Source organism: Mesitornis unicolor, unplaced genomic scaffold (genome assembly GCF_000695765.1).
Source record: "Mesitornis unicolor isolate BGI_N332 unplaced genomic scaffold, ASM69576v1 scaffold14958, whole genome shotgun sequence".
NCBI lineage: Eukaryota > Metazoa > Chordata > Aves > Mesitornithiformes > Mesitornithidae > Mesitornis > Mesitornis unicolor.
Window position 1 is genome coordinate 15,618 of NW_010201270.1, and position 19,720 is coordinate 35,337.

General features: G+C 36.9%; 1 protein-coding gene across 1 annotated transcript; it reads right to left on the reverse strand.

The window, feature by feature from the left end:
• Positions 1-272: 272 nt before the first annotated feature.
• Positions 273-11,568, reverse strand: TNFSF13B (tumor necrosis factor (ligand) superfamily, member 13b). Its single transcript, XM_010190021.1, has 6 exons — positions 11,159-11,568; positions 10,970-11,075; positions 3,143-3,199; positions 2,772-2,884; positions 2,524-2,674; positions 273-805 (listed from the first exon to the last, which is right to left on the reverse strand). The coding sequence occupies exons 1-6, from the start codon at positions 11,483-11,485 to the stop codon at positions 693-695; spliced, it is 867 nt and encodes a 288-aa protein (XP_010188323.1). The 5' UTR covers positions 11,486-11,568; the 3' UTR covers positions 273-692.
• Positions 11,569-19,720: the final 8,152 nt, after the last annotated feature.

The following is a 19,720-nucleotide window of genomic DNA, read 5'->3' on the forward strand; positions in this document are numbered from 1 at the left end:
TAGATTTTAGTAAATGATACACCTCTGGTTCACAGGGAAGAAGCAAGCCAGTGGCCACTGTTCTGTGTTTCTGAGGAGTTCATTTTCATTAGCCCATACATTTAGACTTCTCATTGTCCTGTATGTTTAGACTTTTTCCTTCCCCAAAATCTTGGTGGTAAAGACAAAAAACCCCTAAAAATCAGAACCCACCTGACATCTCCATTTTGTGATGAGGAATCTACTGTTTGATGTTTCTTCCCCATACTCTATACTTCAAATATCTTATAGAGGAAACAAAGCAAATCTAAGGTGTACATGTGTTTAAGTTTTTCTTTTCAATTATGGATAATAATTTGACAGTCAGTTGTCCTGTTCATGCTATACTTTATACACAACTCCTTTGATTTGCCTTACGGACAAGACATTGCTCCGAAGCCAAAACCCTATTGTTTTACAGTTGTTATTTAGAGTCCCCTATTTTCTAAAACAAATTGGTTTTCTGGTAATCACATGATGGTTATATCTCACAAGTATGTCTGGTGTGTTTCCTGTTTTGGGCTCGCTTATTAAACTGAAGAAAAGTTCTCAGAAGCTGGTGGTGGATGGGGAGAGACTGAATTGGCAGCTTTATTACAGTTCAATATTTTTTCTGACAAAGGCATAGGAAGAGAATAAAACTGCATTAAGCATAATAACAGAAATTAAGGGCTTCAGAGGAGTCTAACTGCTCCAAAAAAGGTACCATCTCCATCCAAGGATATTTTGGCCCTTCTCCGTGGTATTGTAAGTTGAAGTTCATCCCCTTCTTCTAATTTTGCAATGCCTGGCAAAAGATTTGGAATTTTTAAGTTAATATTTTAAATACATTATTTTCATAAACAGTATTCAAAAAGCGATTACACATCATCTTACAAATATAAGCATGGTTTGTTACTTGTGATGAGTGCTTTCTTATCTTTAGGCACAGTCTTACAAATCGTAGCCTACCCAAAGCTGACAATGTCCTCTGTGGAGTTGGACCTACTTTCCACTCTGTGCTCAGCATATCACACTTCACTTAAGCAAACACTGCAGAAAATTTGTAACAGTGGTCTACCCAGGTTCCTCATGTTATGGTGATGGATCACTTTTTGGTAAGTCAAGGTCAGCATTGGGTACTGCGGGTCCTAGACCACTCCATTCCCACATTACTGGAGGAGGTCTCATGAGCTTTACCGACCAAAGTGAAGTTGCCAGACATCAGCTGATCCACTGCAACTGCAGAGCACAAAAGCCTGCTTCCTGCCAGCCGCACATCAGCTGATCTGATAACCGAAAGCACTTCACCTTCAAGTTGCAGTCACCAGCCTGAGAGTGCACCTAACATCTGCTGTGACACATGCTCAACAGCATGAGATACTGCAGTGAGATTTGTTTTTCCAGGTGAAAGCATAAGGGTGGGAATTTGGGAAGCAGGAACCATGAAGTGGCAAGAGGGAGCAGAGATCCTAGTTAAGAAAGTGGGGGGAGTAATACAAGAGTGAAATAAGACGACAGATGAAATTGAAGGTGGTTACGATGCCAGAATGTGTGGGTGGAGGGGCAGAAAGTCAAAGAAAATGTTTGGACAGGCTCAATTCCCAGGAGGAAGTAGTTAATTTATTTTTAGTCAGAAAAAAAATTAGCTTCCTTCCCCATCCCATTTTGTTTAACGCCATTACTTGCCAACAGTCAACTTCATCACTCAATATCACCCACTTTTTAATAAGGAATTGGAAAAAAAAAATTTTTATTCATACAGATCATGCTGGAAAATAACAAAAGAGAAAACCCTCAAATCTACCATTAAGGGGGAAAGAAACAGATAAGAGCTACTGAACAATGTTTAATAGGCCTTGACAGTAATTCCTTAAATGCTACTGCAGGAATGTACATATACATTGACCCTGCTGGACTTGCATTAAATATTTTAATTGGTCTTTCTTGTGGTGTTTCTAATTTGTGCAGTCAGAAGGAGCTTCTTAAAGGAATTAACTGTTTTTAATCTAAGCAAATTGTAAAAACTGCAGAAGCCATTATAAGGAGTAGAGAATTAAGCTGATAAGAAATATCTCTGGAAATTCCACAGTAAGGTATACAAAAATCGGGTGACTATAATTCACATATGATGTTTTAAAGCAGAAGAGAGCTCCTAAATATTTTACTGGGATTAAATGTGGAATTCAACCCCTAAGTTAAACTGAGTTGTTTGATAAGGACAGTATGTGTTCCTTTTGTTTGCTTCAGGCATCTAGTTGAAAGCACCAAAGTGTCTAACCACATTATATAGTCAATGGAGAGAGAATTGTTCAGATGACTTAAGTTAGATGCATACCCTCCAACTGTTGATACTTTCTATAAAGCCATATTTTTTGAAAGTATTCTGTAATTTTGCAGTTAACCAGATCCATGAATGCAGTCCATTTTCTTTACAACTGCCACAATACTTAATCACCCAACACTACAGATTCTATTTGATACAGTTTATTTGCAAACAAAGAAAAGGAAAACTTAAATGTTTACCAGCAGTATAGCAAGAATTATTCGGATAAGACTGTGGCATATTTTGGATGCAACGAAACAGTGTCACCAAGCTGAGATCATCACCAAACACGTGGGCCTTCTTCCTCTGTATTAGGTGTCCCATAGCAAATGTCGTATCTGTATATAAAACCTACAGAATAAAGAGGTGCAGACTTTAAACATATTCTATGGAGACACTAAAAATCCTTAAAAAAAGTCAGATGATGAAACAAATTGAACTTTCTCACCTGGCCATATATGAAAAAATATCCCGTTTCTTTGATCACTATTTTATTTCCTTGTTCTTCCAGAGCTGTTCCACGTTTAAAGCTCAGAAGCCAAGGGACAATGCTTGAATCATCTAAATGAAACAACAATTTTTGGGTAATCAGGAATCAGAAAGATGAAGACTTTCTTAATTTTCATCTGCCAAAAATTAACAAAGCTAACTTGAGTCTCACTATCTGGATTTCCCCACGTCCAGATACAGGGACTTTTTGGTTGGTTTGTTTTTTTAATTAAACAGTGTAACTCAGTTACTGCTTTGAAGTCAGATAAAATTGGATGAAAGAATTAAAACATAGAATAGTTAGCTATAAATCATGGAACATATTCTTACCTTTCTGCTCGATATCACTTTTGCTGTCAGCAATCAGTTGCAAGCAAGCCTGCAGCACTGCAAAGTGAAAGCATTTTGAAATCAGAGAAATGCAAATCAGTAATAGAGTAAGCTTTTGAAACTACTTTAAAAAAAAAAGACATAAAAAAAGCTGCTCTTGGTTTTTCCATTTACTTAAAAACAGAATCTACTGATTTTAAGGCAGATCTTACTCAAACATGCCAAAACAAAGTTCATACCACAACACGTACTGGATAACTTTCAGAGATCGTGCAGCTAAGCAGAAAGCATCAGATATTAGCACAAATAATACTTGTTTTGTTTAATCTCTGGTCTTCATATAATTGAAAACTGTAGCAGTAAGTCAAATGAGCTAGGAATCCTCAGTTCAATTAGAGCTGTTAATTTTCTAAGCAAAAGCTCATAAACCACCCCAACTGTGTCATCTATGACAAATATCAGATTTTCAAGTGATGTTTGCTATATTAATGATATTTCCAGTCGTACTTGCTGTAGAATATTAGTCATATATACTGGTTGCATGGTACTTTCAAAATAAATTCTCAAAATCCATATAGATGTACTTTCAATATGTTTTCAGATACCCGCACTCAATACAGCTATACCAAGAGGGAAGATACAGAGATGACTGTTATCAAATTAATGCACACATAACAAATAGCTTAGCATCTGTCAGAACGGATGCATTACTCAAAACTGTGGAGACTGGAGATGCTAATGAAAAACTAGGAGTTTGATCAGTGAAAAATATTGTGGTGTGTTACAAAGATCAAAACCAAAGATCTTTAAAAAATCTGCTAAGCGTTAAGTGTCGGGGAACAGGATAAAAGAAAAAAAGGATAGTTGCATTTGCTTAGAGCAATTTTTAATGAAAACATCTGGTTCTAATGCTACTTTGAAGGCTGGAAAACAGAGTAGTAACATTTAGTGCACCTGGCAGAAACTTAATGAATTTACAAAGAGTCAGGAGAAGACAGTTCTGCTGTGAATTGCTGAATCTCCATTTTTTGTTTACCTCTTTTCAAGCAAGAAGACTGTGGGTCAGATATGGGCACACTTGCCATAATGGGCTGTGCCCTGCTCCACGGGATCCTGTTTCTACATCTGCCAGTGGTACCCACACCTGCAACCAAGTGCCCAGCAGCACAAACTTCTCACTGCATGGCAGGTAGTGAGAGCATTTGGGTAGAAAGCAGCCCCTCTCTGTATCTAAGTCTCCGTTCCAAGGAGGCCTGCCTGAAAATACCAGGAGAGGGCTGGATGCACACCAGCACTCAGCAAAGATTCAAGTGCATGTCTGGGAACACTCCAACATCAATAACCACACAACCTGTGAGCTCTCCTTATGTTAACAGGAACGCTATCCAGCTCCTGTCTCCTACACTGGAAGGTGTCCTTGAGTTCTTATCAATACTCATCAATAATATGCCCAAATCTACCAATTTTCAAACTAAGAATTTAAAGGCATCTGAATACTCTGTCTTCTGATAAGGAATAGAAAGACCAAGCCAACACAAAATTGAAGAAGGTAGTATATTTCAGTCATTTTTCTATCACATTTGTGAGCAACAGAATTTTCTGAAAAAAGAAGCTTCAAAATAAAATCAAAATGCACAACAAAGCACATCACTTCACATTTATTTCACAAGGCATTCATTCGCTCTCCTCTGGAGCAAAGTGCCTTCCTAGTGAATGGAATGTACTGATTCCCTAGTATTTCAGTACTCTAAATCAAAATTTTCATTCCTACCTTTGAAAGAACTCACTTGTGTGGCCACTGGATTTTCCAGTAACCAGACAGCTGGGTACCAATGAGTAGTGCCCTCAAGCACTGAAAGTTATGGCTACTTTAGCAACTCTTGCTAAACTTGCTCTGCAAACTTAATTGACATTCTTGAAACTATCCCAGTTCACAGTCTGCAAGTCTGGACTTACATTTCAGTTGTTTGTAGCACTGTAGTCATCATTGCTGAGAACTGCCACACAGTAATTAAAACTAGCAAGTTCAGTACCATCTCAGATCTTTTCTGTCTTTTTAAAACACAGAATGACTCTTCTATATTCTACAGATATCAAGTCTACATATACTCTAAAAAAAATGTTACTGACTCTGTTTTTTTAGTGTATGCAGACAGAAATAAGGCTCCATGTCATTCATGACAATAAAGAGAATAGAAATTAGCACAGTGGCTGTTTTACCTAAAGCCACAAAGGACAAACAATATCTAAAGAAGTGTTCGAAGGATTTAACAACAACATGCTTCAAAAAATGTTCAGAACATAACTATTTCCAGTATATACAAGCACTTCACTTTGACCTCAGTGAACCCGAAATTAACTAATTCTCTGAAACAAATTCAGAGTAAACAACACTACTATTAAGGAGAAGATATGGATATACAGAATATGTTTTCTGAGTGAATTAGCAGGGATTTTCAGTAAAAAGTTGACATTGTTAAGAAAAGTTCACAATTCTGTTCTAAGAAGGACCCAAATCTTACCTGAATACAATATCAAGAATATATGCATTACAAAATATGGGTTGAATAGTTACTATCAGTACCGAGCAGAATAAATCAAAAACTGTACCTGAATGCCCTTCAGCCCAGTGTAAATCAAACCTGAGCATCAGGTTTGTAGCCTAAAGTATTTTTGAATAATTAATAATGAAAGCAGAATGCAGGATTCATAAAATAATATTTTTTAAAGTGTAAAAACATCTAGACTGAGTGTCACTGTGAGGTCTAGCTGTATAAAACAGATTTTATCTAGAACAACACAGTGTACCCTGTCCTCCTGTGACCTGATATTATAGCTTTGCTTTGATGAGCATTTTTTAGTTTTATTTTTAACTGCTTTGTGGGGTGTGGGTGGGAGAAGAACATTTCAGAATCTCTCCTCTTCCATGAATAGAACAGCCAATTCTCAAGAAATTAGTGACTCCAGATGCCTTTATAAACCACAGCCAGAACATGAAGGGATGTGCTCTACACTGGTTGAGCAATGTAACCACAATTATATTTAAAAAAAAAAAGCTAGCTTTTGCAGCAGGATAGGAACGCAGCCTTCTGCACATCTGCATGATTTATGACCTGATATTGGTAAAATCAAATTTGCCTTCCCACGCAAGTTTTTATATTATTTAACTTGCATAATCACTTTAGTATTTTGCAGTCTATCTTCACAATTCATCCAAACAAAATTTCAAGCTTGTTGTCTGTGAACTCATGCATAAATTTTATGTTTCAGTATCTGAGTTCTGAGACATCTATCTCAATTTTCACTGAAATACAAACAAGCAAAAAACCCTGGACTTTACAAAACAGACCTGCTTGTTTAGGTTCCTTCTTTGGTCTAGATCTGTTCTCTGTAGACTTCCTGAAACATACTTACACACTAGATAAGTCAGTTTATAAATTATATGTGTGTTCTTGAACAATTTGCAGTTCTTCTTCCCTTAACTTCTTTATTTCCCATCACAAGAGAGATTCTTTTACTTCTTGCGTGTGCGTTTTTATAGACTGGTTAATTTGGTGCTTTTTTAACTAAGAAGTCTTTACATGGCATTATTCTTGGATTAAATCGGTCCCTGCATTAAAATGGCTTGGTCATAGTTACAGATATGACTCAGAGCTTATTAATATCTTCAAAGTAGTGGTAGCATTATTTTGACCTTAACAGAATTACCAGTAAAATGTTACAATCAGAATAACAAGGAAATAATTTGCTAAGTATTAGGAACACTTTATGTAGACTGCTATTATACAGTATAGAACAGAATACTGTTTTCAAAAATTGGAGCCTATTTTGTGTATTTTTGACTGCACGGTGTTCTGCACAATATGCAACAGTGAATTACTATCATTCATTCAGTAAGTGAAATTCTTAATATAAAATTGCACGTATTGTATTGAGCAATTTTCTATCTTTTTGCATAGAAGGGCCTACTTCCTTTTGAGGTAGCCTGTTGTCAGCAGAAACAAAAAAGAATAATTTATTTTTTTAAGGAGTAGACCTCTTTTTTTTACTGAGAGAACTCTTATATTTCCCCTCTTAAAGTAATAAAATAAGAGGTATTTTTGAATATTTGATGAGGGAATTTTATATATGGCATTTGTTTAGGCTAGTAACAAAAGGTTAGGTTTCTTGATTCAGAGATCACTAAAGTCAAGTCCCACTTGTAAAAGTTCTTGCTATCCCTTTGTCACAGAGGTCTAAAACATTCAGAGTCAAAACACTTCCAACCAACACAAGTACCAGTTTGCCAGTAAGACAATTATACCAAGAACAATGGCAAAATTCTCACAACTTATACGCCACGCTTGCATGGTAATAATTATTTGCCATGGACACAACTGATAGTGGGGTAGAACCTGGGAACTGCTAGTAAAAAATAAACCTGCCAAGTCACATGCCTGTTAGTCTGTTTCACTGCTTAGGATTTCTCCTCAGTTCCTTCCATACATGCAATCAGACTGGTTCAGATGGGTAACCTCAACACACCAAGGTAAATACAGTAAATACAGGTGCTCCAATCTGATCAGAGCAGAATGTTGCCTAAATTTGAGTTTACAGAAGGGCTGATGCTCACCTCCTCAGTTGGCCACGGGAATCAAGAGTCCCTCAGTAATGATCAGAATGAGGCACAAAGAGAGTGTATAAATGAAACTTTACATTGAACTGGCCCAGGTAATGGAACCTATATCTTGTTCTTGGCCTCAAGCTCACATACAGCGCAGGGAGAAACATGCAAGCAAGGCAACCAATAATTGTGACCAGGGTATAAAATTCAGGAGAGCTTTTTTTTTTTTTTTTTTTTTTTTTTTTGTGCAGCAATTTACAAGCAAAATTTATAAAAAGGAAGACAAATAAGGAAAATTGTATCTATTCTTATGTGTCCCGACATGACATTTGCCAGAAGTGGTTACATGATCTATCTGCCTGCATACTAATAATATGTACCTTTCAAAATCACCCATTAACTCCTACTCATTGTATCAAGAACTCTCATTTTGACTGTGAACTATACAGCTGTATTTGGAATTGATGCTCGAAACACATCAACCTACTTGAGCTGGAAACTTTCTCAAGACATAGAATGTACATACAACTACTGATGAGTAATAGCTTTATGCCTGAACACAGACAAACGCATACCCTATAAAAATATGAATAAAGAACATTGTGTAAAAACCATTTTAATTCAATTGTCATTTAAATTAAAATTCTAATTAATGGCCAGTTTTATGCACACAACATCAAGCAAATAGAATAAAAATTACAAGGGAAATTCCATATGTTCATGGAGGGCTGTGCTGGGCCTTAAAAGAATCATGAGGCATCCATTTCTGGAATTTAATAATTAGAGTTTAAAAAGAAAACAGAATTAAATGACAACTCTATTTATAAACAAAATAATGGTTCTATATCTTACTTCTGCTCTCTGAATGAGAAGAATGAGTGTATCAGTGATGTTTTCAAGTATTCACTTTCTCAGAAATTGGTCCACGATAAAGCAAAATTATGGGTCAATAATTATGAGACCAGACTCTGAGACCTTGTTGAAGCAAACAGAAATAGGACAAGAACAAGGCACCTCACTCAATACCCTAATTTATCTGCCATCATACCAGAATGACTGGAGTGCATCTGCAGGATGATTTGGAGGCTGCCAGGATTCTGGTACCCAGAAAAGGACACAGGATCAAAATGCAGGACTAGTAATTGTGTGTAAATGACCAAGGAAAGGGCAGGATTCAGCACCATGAACAACACCATGCTCTCTTATTTCACTCACTCTCCTAAAACGAAATTGAACACTGACTAGTAGGTTCATGGTCATCAGTGAAGTATCATCCAAGAAAATGTAACATCTTACTGAACGCTGACAAGTTTAATTTGTTGCGATTACAGCAAGCAGAAAGGTAACCCTGTCTAACAGCAAAATTTGTCATTTAGTTTTTTTCTGGGTTTGTTTTGTTTTGTTTGGGGTTTTTTGTTGTTTCGTTGGGTTTTTTTATAAATATATAAAAAATATGGACATGTTAGAAAAAAGTTTTGTAGCAGGTCAACCTATGCAGCTTTTCCCTTTTAAATGAATGTTCATATTCTGTGCTTTCTATTAGCCATCCTAAACTATTTTAAAGCTAGCTGTATCTTTAAAAAAAATGCTTACAGAATTAAGTAGATCAATTAGAATTTCATATGAAGAAAGGTAAATAGATATAATCAGAGGTGGCTACCTGATGAGAAGAATCTTGTCTGCCAAAAGCACAGCTGAGAAGCCCAAAACCCTCCTCTCCCCCATACACCCTCAAATAGCAGTAAGAATAAAGATGAAAGCTACTGTGAAGACAGTTAAACAACTTGCAGAGTACTGATGCTATAACATTCATTTTAAAAAGGATGTGCCTCCTTATTTTTGAAGATACTTGTGCTTTAGATATAAAAGATCATTAGTTTTTATTTAAGAGATGCCAGGGTCGGGACAGCAGGGAAGCTCTGTGGCTGTCATGATAGGAAACAGGCTACGAGAAACACAATTTAAGCAATTTTATCCTCAGTCATGTTTGTGAAATCACTCTTAACCAAGACCCTGGACCAATGATTACTAATGAAATAGAATAAATCCCATTTAAAACTATGTCTTTTGAGTGATGTCCTAAGTGAATATTCTCTTTTGAGAGAACTGGAGATAAACAGAGTGATTATACCCTAGAATTTAAATTTAATTTAGCTTGCTGAAGCTTAATTGAAACAAATTTCACATTATTTATTCAATCAAAAGCACATTTCAAGCCAAGTCTGATTTAGTTTTTACCTACAGATTACTCTATCTTAACTTCATCTGTTAAAAAATTAAAATATCAGTTTAAGATATCAGCAGATTGAGCTGATTTAACAACTCAGGAACATTTGGAGTTAGTGCAATTAAAGTATGTATGCAAATTGTTATAATAAAACTTTGTATTTCATCCTATCAGGCATCATTGTGTTTGGAAAAAGAAAAAGAAAAAAAATGTAGGCATTTTATCCCCAAAGGAAGCAAATATATCCCATTAACATTCCAATATTGTAATATATGTCAGATGTCATTTATGGAACAGAGTCTTCAGTGTTGTCTGCAGCACCTTCTAAAAAGGCCATGCAAAAAAAACCAACTTATGGGATAGGCATGCCTTTATTAAGTTTGCTAATTATATTAATAGATTGCTTTAATACAGAAATGATGCTAAACTTCTGAATTCCTTGTAGTCTGCCTCTTTTGACAGGTACAAGCCAGCCTCTCTCTTTGAAAGCTCCTACTTCTCTAAAGTTGAAGAGTTTTCTTGTTACTTCTCTCTTCTAGGATCAGCATGTTTTCCCAGAAAAATGACTTGGCATTTTTAATAATAGCTTTCCCTCCCTAATATTGATCAGAGATAAACAAGTTAGGCATTATCTTGAACTGAGAATGATTGATTTAGAATTGAGCAATTTACAATCCGGAGAATTTAAAGTTGCCTTACTCAACTCTACCACATTGCCAAGAAATACCTCTGTTACAAGAAGCAGATTTGGGATCTAACACTTAAAGTTCAACCTGTAGGTAGCATGAATATTTGGAAGTGTAAACAGTATAGTAACCATTAAGAGAATATACCAACAGTTAACACCATTCATTCAGAAATAAATGCAAAAACCTTAACAGGCTCTGGGAGCACCGATCGGCCAGTGGGAAAAATTACGAGTCAAACATTGCTGCTTTTCTCAAGACAATACCCAGCAGCAGCATCCCAACCCACCCACCCACCAGGTACTATTTACCTGTCTCTTCTGTGTGGACAATGGACCTTCTCCCCCTGTTTCTGCTCCCGTTCCAGATTTCCTTTTGGAAGCTCTCAGCTAGACCAGGACCAGGAAGCCTGTTCTCCTAATGGGGAAAAGCAATGGTCAGTGAAAGCAGCCCTACATTCAGTAATCCTCTGCAAGCCAAAAACCACCCCTCCAGCTTACCTGCCTGGCTCCAGCTGCAGACACTTGCAGGAAGGAAGAAACAGGTGCACCTGCTTTATTTTCATCAGGGGACAAGGGCGGCCGGTCTAGCGGAGACCTTGCCTGGACCCTGTAGATCAGCTCGCTGCGCAGAGCTTCTAGTTCTGTTTTCAGGGTGATAACATGGTAAAGAGACACTGCTGCAAGACAAGAGGACAGGAGCATTGCAAGCCACAGGAATGTGACAGAAAAAAGTCCTGCGGTGCCTGAAGCAGCACCAGGGGGGGCAGAGGGAGAGGAGGCGGTATCCTTCTGTTGGATGACGTGCACACAGTCCACGGATTTCATCGCTGCTCTTTCCTCACTAAAGCCAGAGGGAGAGTTCAGCTGTCCCCTTCCGAGGTGCAATCCATGTTACCAGTTGCTCTCTGAAACTAAGGGCATCCAGAATAAGTGAACAAAACGCCCAGATCATTTCCTGTCATATGAAGCTGTTGATAGAACCATTAAACTTAATGTACAGAGTGAACGTCTAAGATTTGATCTCCATTTAGTTTTCTTCTTTCTGTGCTGCATTTTGGAAATGAGTACTTTCTCATAAGCTGCTTGCTCAATCTACCTTCCTCCTTTCACTTTCAACTATTTATTTATGTGGCAGCTTGCTATTACCGTTTCCCATTATCTTAAAATTTAGGCACAGCCTGCACCACTGGTAATTTAGAGCCTTATCTAGAAGTGCAGAAACAATGTAAAGTTTCCTGGCAGCGTATCAACCAGTGCTACTTAAAGGATACAGAGATGACAATGCCTGTGCCTTTGTGTGTGTGTAGGTACACAGATGTTCTGTGTATGTACATTTTTATATATATATTAATACATGCATAGATTCATATCTAAAGTGCCTATATGCCTACAGAGGGGGCAACCTTCTCAAACAAAAGTTTTTGTGGGTTCCTAAATACAACAGTGAAAACCACTCCCAGATATGAGTAACAAATTACTGCTCTCTCAACTGTCTGAAGTGGCAAATTCTGCAGTTCAGTTCATCATATTAACTTGAAAATGGATGACTTTTTATTAAACTTACCTGTTAAATATAGTTTCTCTATATAATTCAAGATCTGGATTGATGCAAAAGGGGACACAGAGAAATGGGGAGAGGAAACTTAGATTGGGGGGGGGCTGAAACTACAAGGGTTGAAAACCAGAGGACGGGAAAGAATAATAGAGGGGGAAATAAGAATGAAGGGGGGAAGGGCAGAGGTGGATAGAAGGAAAATAACATTTAGAGAATTTAAAAAACATCCAAAACCTTTAAACTTGCATGCCTAATTTTTTAAGGTGAATCCTGACTGCCTGTCTTAAGGTCATCTTTTTAAATATTTTACCGGTCCTTTCATCTTAAAACTCTACATTAGGAATTCCTGTCTTCTCTGCAGCAGCAAGGCTACCCAGATATCCCAAACATGTTCATATGCTTTTTATATTGTCTTCTCATACAAAAGTAAAGATTTACTCCTCTGTTAAAAGTTTCAATGGTCTGGGATGAAAAAAAGATCAAAAAGCATCACAATTAGGGCTAAAGTCAACAGGTCAACCTCCCCATTGAAATCTAGTTGGGTTTTTTTTACCACTTTATCTTTGCAGAAGAGAGAACTTTTCCAGGTCTGCCCAAATACTGTGTAATCCTGATGGCAACACCTATCAGAGTAGTTTAGATCAAGTTGATTCTGTTGAGAAGGAGAAGGAAGAATGAGCAACAAATTCTGCAGCCTCTCCCACTTCTGTTTCTTAAGACTATGAGAAATTGAGGGTGATTATGGGCTTTATCATCTTCCGCTGTGATGCAAGGTATACCTTTTCTGTTCTTTGCAACCTCTAGCAACCACCCAATATCCTGCAAAGACAAGTGATTCTTTTCCTAAAGGCAGAGGGAAAAAAAAATTATATCACATTTCTTAACATGCCTCTAGAAGGCATGAACACACTGCAAGAAATGATACAGAAATTAGTGCAGGGTGGAATAAGAGCAGAATATCATATCATTACTGTACATATTTTCAAGGCTAAATTAAGGTGTAAATGGGGCTACATTTTGAAGGAAATTTAAGATGAACTAAGGTAGGCTTTTTGGAACAGAATAAGCAATTATTAGAACCAAGTAGACATGCTTTGAAGTATCACTAGACATCAGAACATTACCAGCCTAGTACTGACTGTGTTCCTGAAATAAAATGACAGTTGGAAAAGAAGTACTATTTAAGAAAATGAAACCAAGTAAGAGAATGAAAGTTATAACAAGCTATTCAGGAACACTGTGAGACAATTGGCTTGTGAGGTCTCTGTGGTCATTAACATATAAGAAAATAACAGACAGGTATAAAACTAGCATCACTCTGGTCGCTTCTAAAGAAAATAGGCTGTTCCCAGCCTCCACACCTTCTTTAAATGGGGTCATTATTTGGGCTGACAAAATAATTGTGATCACACAGAAGACTTCTTCAGACATCTGGCTTTGTCTTACCTATCATTCTGATGAATGAGAATTTCAAAGGAGATGAGGAAAATCAGAACAATCCCACAGACGGCAAATTGTTACATTCAACAGGTATTTCTAGTTGAGTATCAAAGAGAGCACTGTGTGCAACCTTGTGATAGTCTATACCTTCATAAGCTGTTAAGTAATTTTAAAGAAGATATAATTTTAGACAAATTTTGTGATGACCAAATCACAGTGGAACAATAAATAATGTCAGTGAGAGATCAATCATGAAAACCAAAGTGAACTGCCTATAAATATACTTAGTTTAACAACTTTCCTTTTAACACAATCAAATGAAGCTTCAGTAAATTGCAGACTACTAATTGTGTTAAAGTAAAAACTCAGAAAAGTGACTTTAAAAAAAACCCAACAACGAAACAAAAAAAGGAGCCTTGCTAGTTGCAAAGCCTATGGTGTGGAGCTGGCGCCTCAATACTTGCCACTATGCCTTGTCATAACATACTGTCTTTATGATTCCTCTTGTTGGCAGCACTGCAAAGTAGTCCTTAATCTGCTTAAAGCAAAGTCAGTACCGTTAACTCTTGTGCCGTTTCTTCTGCGTTTTAAACAAAGGTATGACCAAAATGGACTAAGGAGTGCTCAGATCAGCCTTTCATTAGCAGACACAGGAGGGTGTTGACTCTATACAAACCCTCAGTGGAACTTACTTGTTGAAACAGAAGCGCAATATTTGGATACACACACTGGAGCAAAATATTAAGCAAAAATAAGAGGTAACAGTAGCTGCTTTTCTACCAACAAAACTGTTTGCATAGAGTTGTCACTGCCAAAACCAAGCAGTGACAAGTGTTCAGAACAAAAATCCAGAATGAATATGAGAGGCCTAAAGAGCTCATCACGGAAAGGGTATTCAGTTTGTGGTTTGCAGCCTGCTGCTACTAGCCTGCTTCCCTGAAAACACTTTTGCAAAAGTTTTACTGTATTAACTGGTTTTGGCTCAAGACACACATTATGCTACATGTGCATGCAGGAAAACCTTAGGGCAACAAGTGAACACCTCAAGCCCAGTTCGAAGCAGCATTTTCCAGACTGTTTCTAGGAAAGAAAATGCCACTGCATTGAACTGCAGAAACATAGTATTGGGCATCTAACTCTGGAAGCAGATAGAAATAAACCTTTATAATAAAGGTATTGTAAAAATATGGTCCTATTTTGTATGCACAGTACAATCGATCCATGTACATACAGTGAATTCAATCATTTAGTGCCTCCTTAACCCAAAGAATGAGCTATGTTGAACACTCAGATTGACTGATTAAGGGACCTCTAATTCAGCCAATGAAAATTATTAAGAAATGCCTTGGCTAGTCTAAGAATTATATTTAATCAAGTCTTTTAGGAAAAAGAGCAAACTTTTAGGTAAAACTCAAAATAAAAAAAACCCCCAACATTATGACTGAAGACTCATAATGATGAAAATGTTTCACTAGGGGAAATGGTAGATTCTTGAACAAAATCAAGGCTGAGTAAACTTTCCAAGATGTTACAGCAGAAACAAACCTTGTAATTTCTGCAAGTAATTATTTTTTTTTCATTTCCATTATGCAGAGGTTCAGATTAAATGATGATGATGAGCCCTGTTAACCTGCAAATTTATAAAACGTCACCACTATATCTGCGGGGAACCAAGGCAGATATAAGCAAGCAATCATACAGGAAATCTGTGGTTGAACCAGAAACTGAACTCTTGATTTCCTGAAATCCAGTACTGGACTTGAACCACAAAAGCATCTTCTTTGAAGGGGAGGAAAGCCCCATTAATGAAGCTTAACATACAGAAGAGAAGCAGATTATTTTAATATGAAGACTTGGATAAAACCCCCATTTACTGAAGAAACATAGAAGTTTACTTAAAAACAAACATTCCATTTTTAAAAGAGAGGTTGTGCAGATGCTGCACCCCAGAGATCCAGGCGAATGTCAATGGCCATAATAAAAGTACACCTCCCGTGGCAAAGGTCCAATTTCACGCACTTCTGAAGTAGCCACCAAATGGAACTGGTCCCTGTGGTTATTACAAAAAGAAGGAGACGACGATAGCTTGCCTTACTACAGCATACAGCGCAGAACAGACAGGGGAGCAAAGAATAAGCAAAGATTCCATTTAATTTCAAGTCCTTTCTGAAGATGGACAAAATAAATGGACTATTTTGGAGGAGATCAGAGTAAATCCTGTACCACAGTTTTCTGATTACAGATTATCTGTATTAAGAATATTCATTAGGTAGCCCTCTGAAACAGTACACATTCCCTTCAGGACATTTAATTAGTTCTTTAAGCCATTAATTGCAGTTCACACAGTAACAAAACCAGGTAAGTTCCTGTCTCACATATGGATCCAAAAATCACTCTATTTGTGAATACTGTGCTCTTGTGGCTGTGTATCTTACATCCTATTATCTTGAATTTTAGGAAGCTGTTGAATACCTTGCAAGTAAAGGATGTGTTACAAACAGTTAAAGACTTATTTGACATATTATATTTCTAAAAGAAAAAAAAATCCTTAGAGGTTTTTCAGAAGAAGAAAAAGTATTCTTTTCACTTTGCCTCCTAATTTCAAAATTGCCTGGGATGAGTGTTTCTGCACATTTTAGATATGCCATGCTTGATTTATTCCTTGTCTAAGATTATTTCTCTAGACATCTAGACAATTTGGGTCCAAATCTGGCATGCATACTACACAAAGTAAACATACAGCTGAACTGCAACCATCATTACTGTTTACATGGTTATTACGGTGCTTTCAAAGAGAATAAGAAACAGCACAGGACGGAAAAGCAATTATTATAGGTGTCTCTCAAAGTATGCAGCAGAACCAACAAGAAATAAAAAATAATTTTTAAAATACATAACATATAAAAAGAAAACACAAGATTTATATACAACAGCACATTAATGCCAGCCTCCTCCCCTTCCCCCCCGACCCCATGATGCTATAGCAATTCCTTCTTACTGCACAGGGGAAAACGACCTCTGTCATACAGCTGCAGCTCACTTCTCCTATAGTCTCACTGGCTTGGATATCCAGCAACACAGAGTATTGCATTTCTGCCCTTCTTCGACACTATGCAACTTGATAGATTTTGCACAGACGGGCTAAAATTGCCTTTGTATGGCAGCAAAATAAACAGGGAGCCATGGCCTTTCATGGGGGAGTGGCCACTCTGCTGCTGCTACAGCCTGTGGACCTTTAATGAGCGGCACAGGACAGAGATCCAAGTATTTTCAAGTCATAACGTTATTTCTTCATATCTCTGTCGCATTGCTACACTATTCCTGAGTCCTCAAGGACAGAAAGGGAAGGGTTCTCTGCCTGACCTTTTCCTTTGAATTTTTGTAAATAATTAGCCCACACCAGACGTAAGTGTAACGCAAAACAGCTGTAGGACTTCCTTTCCTTCTGTCTTCAAGAAGCAAAATCCGTTCCTCTGCTTCTCAAAACTAGTGGCAACATCTCCCTGAACTTGGTATGTGAAGACACTTAGATTTTATGTCAGCCACCTTGCAGTTTTGCATTTTTCTGCTCATTGCTTAAGATTATTAAAGATACATCTCCAATTATGATGAGTGGAACCATGTTCTGTAATACATTAAAACCAGGTCTGCTCTTAAGTCGCTCTCTTTCAGAGAAAGAAAAATTGCTGTTTTTCAAGACATAAGAGAGTTATTCTGTCCCCACCCAAGCTGCTGAAGCATAACAAATTAATCACAAAGTTTTCAAAACATTTCAGAAAATACTCAGTGTATCTTCCTTATCTACTTACAGAGACAGAACTCTGTAAGAAGACTAAAATGAAAACCCTGAATAGGGTCCAAAACAATCCAAAGCTGATGGTTCACTATTTTCTCAGACCTTTACCTACCTATACTTGATCTTTTTAACAAACAGAAAGTCTCCTGCCTTTGGTTTAGGTTTAATTTCTTAATTTCATTTTAGTTTAGAGATTCATATGCCCTTACAAATATTTAGTATGATTTAAGCAGTATTTGCAAATTTAAACACTGTATTTTACCTTTGTCTATCTGATATGAAGGCCTATACATATCTACTCAGCAAATTAATGTAACACCACAAGACATTCCAGGACACAGTTTATGTTGCACTTCACAGCCCAACTGCTTATCAGTTTTCAAATAAGAAAAAGCAAATGCAAGACTTGTATTCTTCAGAGTAGCAATGTGCAAGTAGTTTAGTGACTTAGTTCATAAGACAGAAATCTGCTTTTCATTCAAGGGAAGTCTTCACATTAAGTACCCAAATCTGAGCTGCTCTTCTACTTTCATTGCTTCGTTTTCAAAAATTAGAAATACCATCTTTTGTTTCCCATTCAAAATTAGCAAGTATCTTAAATAAAGTTTCAAAATGTACCACCCACCACTGTCTCCTAAATATTGGGTTAAAATTGAATGTTAAGCGTTGTGGTAATCCAGGAGAAGACACACATTTTTGAACTTTAAAAAAGATAGCAGTAAAGCCTTATTTACTATGTATTTTCTATTAACCATGCAGGACGGGAGCAGAGGGAATGCAAGCTTAGTTATGCATTTCTCTGTAAGAAAGTAGAAATTGCTTCATCTCAAGTAACTCACTGCAGCTGCATGAATTAACTATAAACCTGCTAGACTGATTACAACATTTAAAACTGACATTTAAAGTATTACCAGCATCAGGTGGTAAAACTAGTCAGAAGCTTAAAAATATTTCCTAAGTGACATACTACTTAGACCAGTACACCAAATGCAGTTTTGAAAGGCAGAATGTGTTAGAAAGTGACCAAGAGCTACTGCACATCACTTCCTGAAAGTGAGGATTCATGACAAAGCTCAGGAGTAGATATTTGTAATATATTTTAACCCTGCTGTAACAGCTCTCCGTAAATATCACGTCTAACGACGTAGACATCTATTCCATGTGCTCTGGTTTTAGTTTTCATCAGTTATCATGCATACAAAAACACCCCTGTGCACACACTGAAGACAGGCCACAAACTAGAACAAGACATTAACAGCACTTTTAATGTATCAATTTATTGCATATGTCAGTACATAAAAATAGAAAAGTGTTTTTTGTAAAATTAATCATATTGTAAAAACCAGACTAGGATGAGAATGTAAAATTTTGCCACAATTAGCACATATACAGTAACATTTATGCTTTGTCTACAAAACTTAGGTATACTTTATAAGACATTTTTGCTTTAACTATATACTAAAGAAAAATGAAATTAAAAGCTTGCATCATATATTCAATGACTGTTTCTGAATTCAAAACACAAGTGTTATTTAGAACTTCAATGTGCTATCTCTATTTACACTTCTGTGGGGTTCAACTCGAAATTAAACAAGCAGGATGGCATCGTAAATTATTCTTAATGGGATACATGAGGCTGATCCCACTACATGCAAGAGGCACTGACTTTATATTTGGCAGAAGTGCCCCCAGCAAAATCACCTATCATAAACAAAAATAAAAATGTACTTCTCAGGAATTAAATTATGAAACACAAATGGAGGTACATCTGCCTTGCTTTGCTAACAGAAGAGACCATACCTTGGACTTTCAATTCAGCCTTTTGTTCTTCACTGTGAACCTCCAATGTGACGCAAATGATAAGCTCAGAGATGCTGATATGCATATTTTATATAAATCGTTAATCCATCTGCCCTTCAACCGATTGTCCCGTAGCCTACCAAATGTATTTGTGCTCTGTTTCTAATTTTACCTGAGAAATGGACATGAGGACAGCTACACCAGTTAACATTTCTTCAGACGCAAGCATAGCTTATCTCTCTGCATCTCACAGTTCAGAAACAAATACTGGGAATGTAAACTTGGGTTAGCAGGAAGCCTCAAGTATTTCTACTAATTAAAACCACACACACATGTGTGCACACAGGGCCTTATTAATGGATGCTTCCTTACAAGGACTCTACTGTTACAGCTGTTCCAGTTCAACTCCTAACCCACCATTTTTTTTCCTTTTTTTTCTTTTAACTTAAAAGTTCTTCATATAAAAGAG

Excerpts from the sequence above, each read along its gene's own strand:
- TNFSF13B (XM_010190021.1), bottom strand. The coding sequence starts at position 11,485 with ATGAAATCCGTGGACTGTGTGCACGTCATCCAACAGAAGGATACCGCC. Across the intron at positions 2,885-3,142 it reads AAGTGATATCGAGCAGAAAG|ATGATTCAAGCATTGTCCCT; the intron begins GTAAGAATATGT and ends TGTTTCATTTAG. Across the intron at positions 806-2,523 it reads TAATTCTTGCTATACTGCTG|GCATTGCAAAATTAGAAGAA; the intron begins GTAAACATTTAA and ends ATCTTTTGCCAG.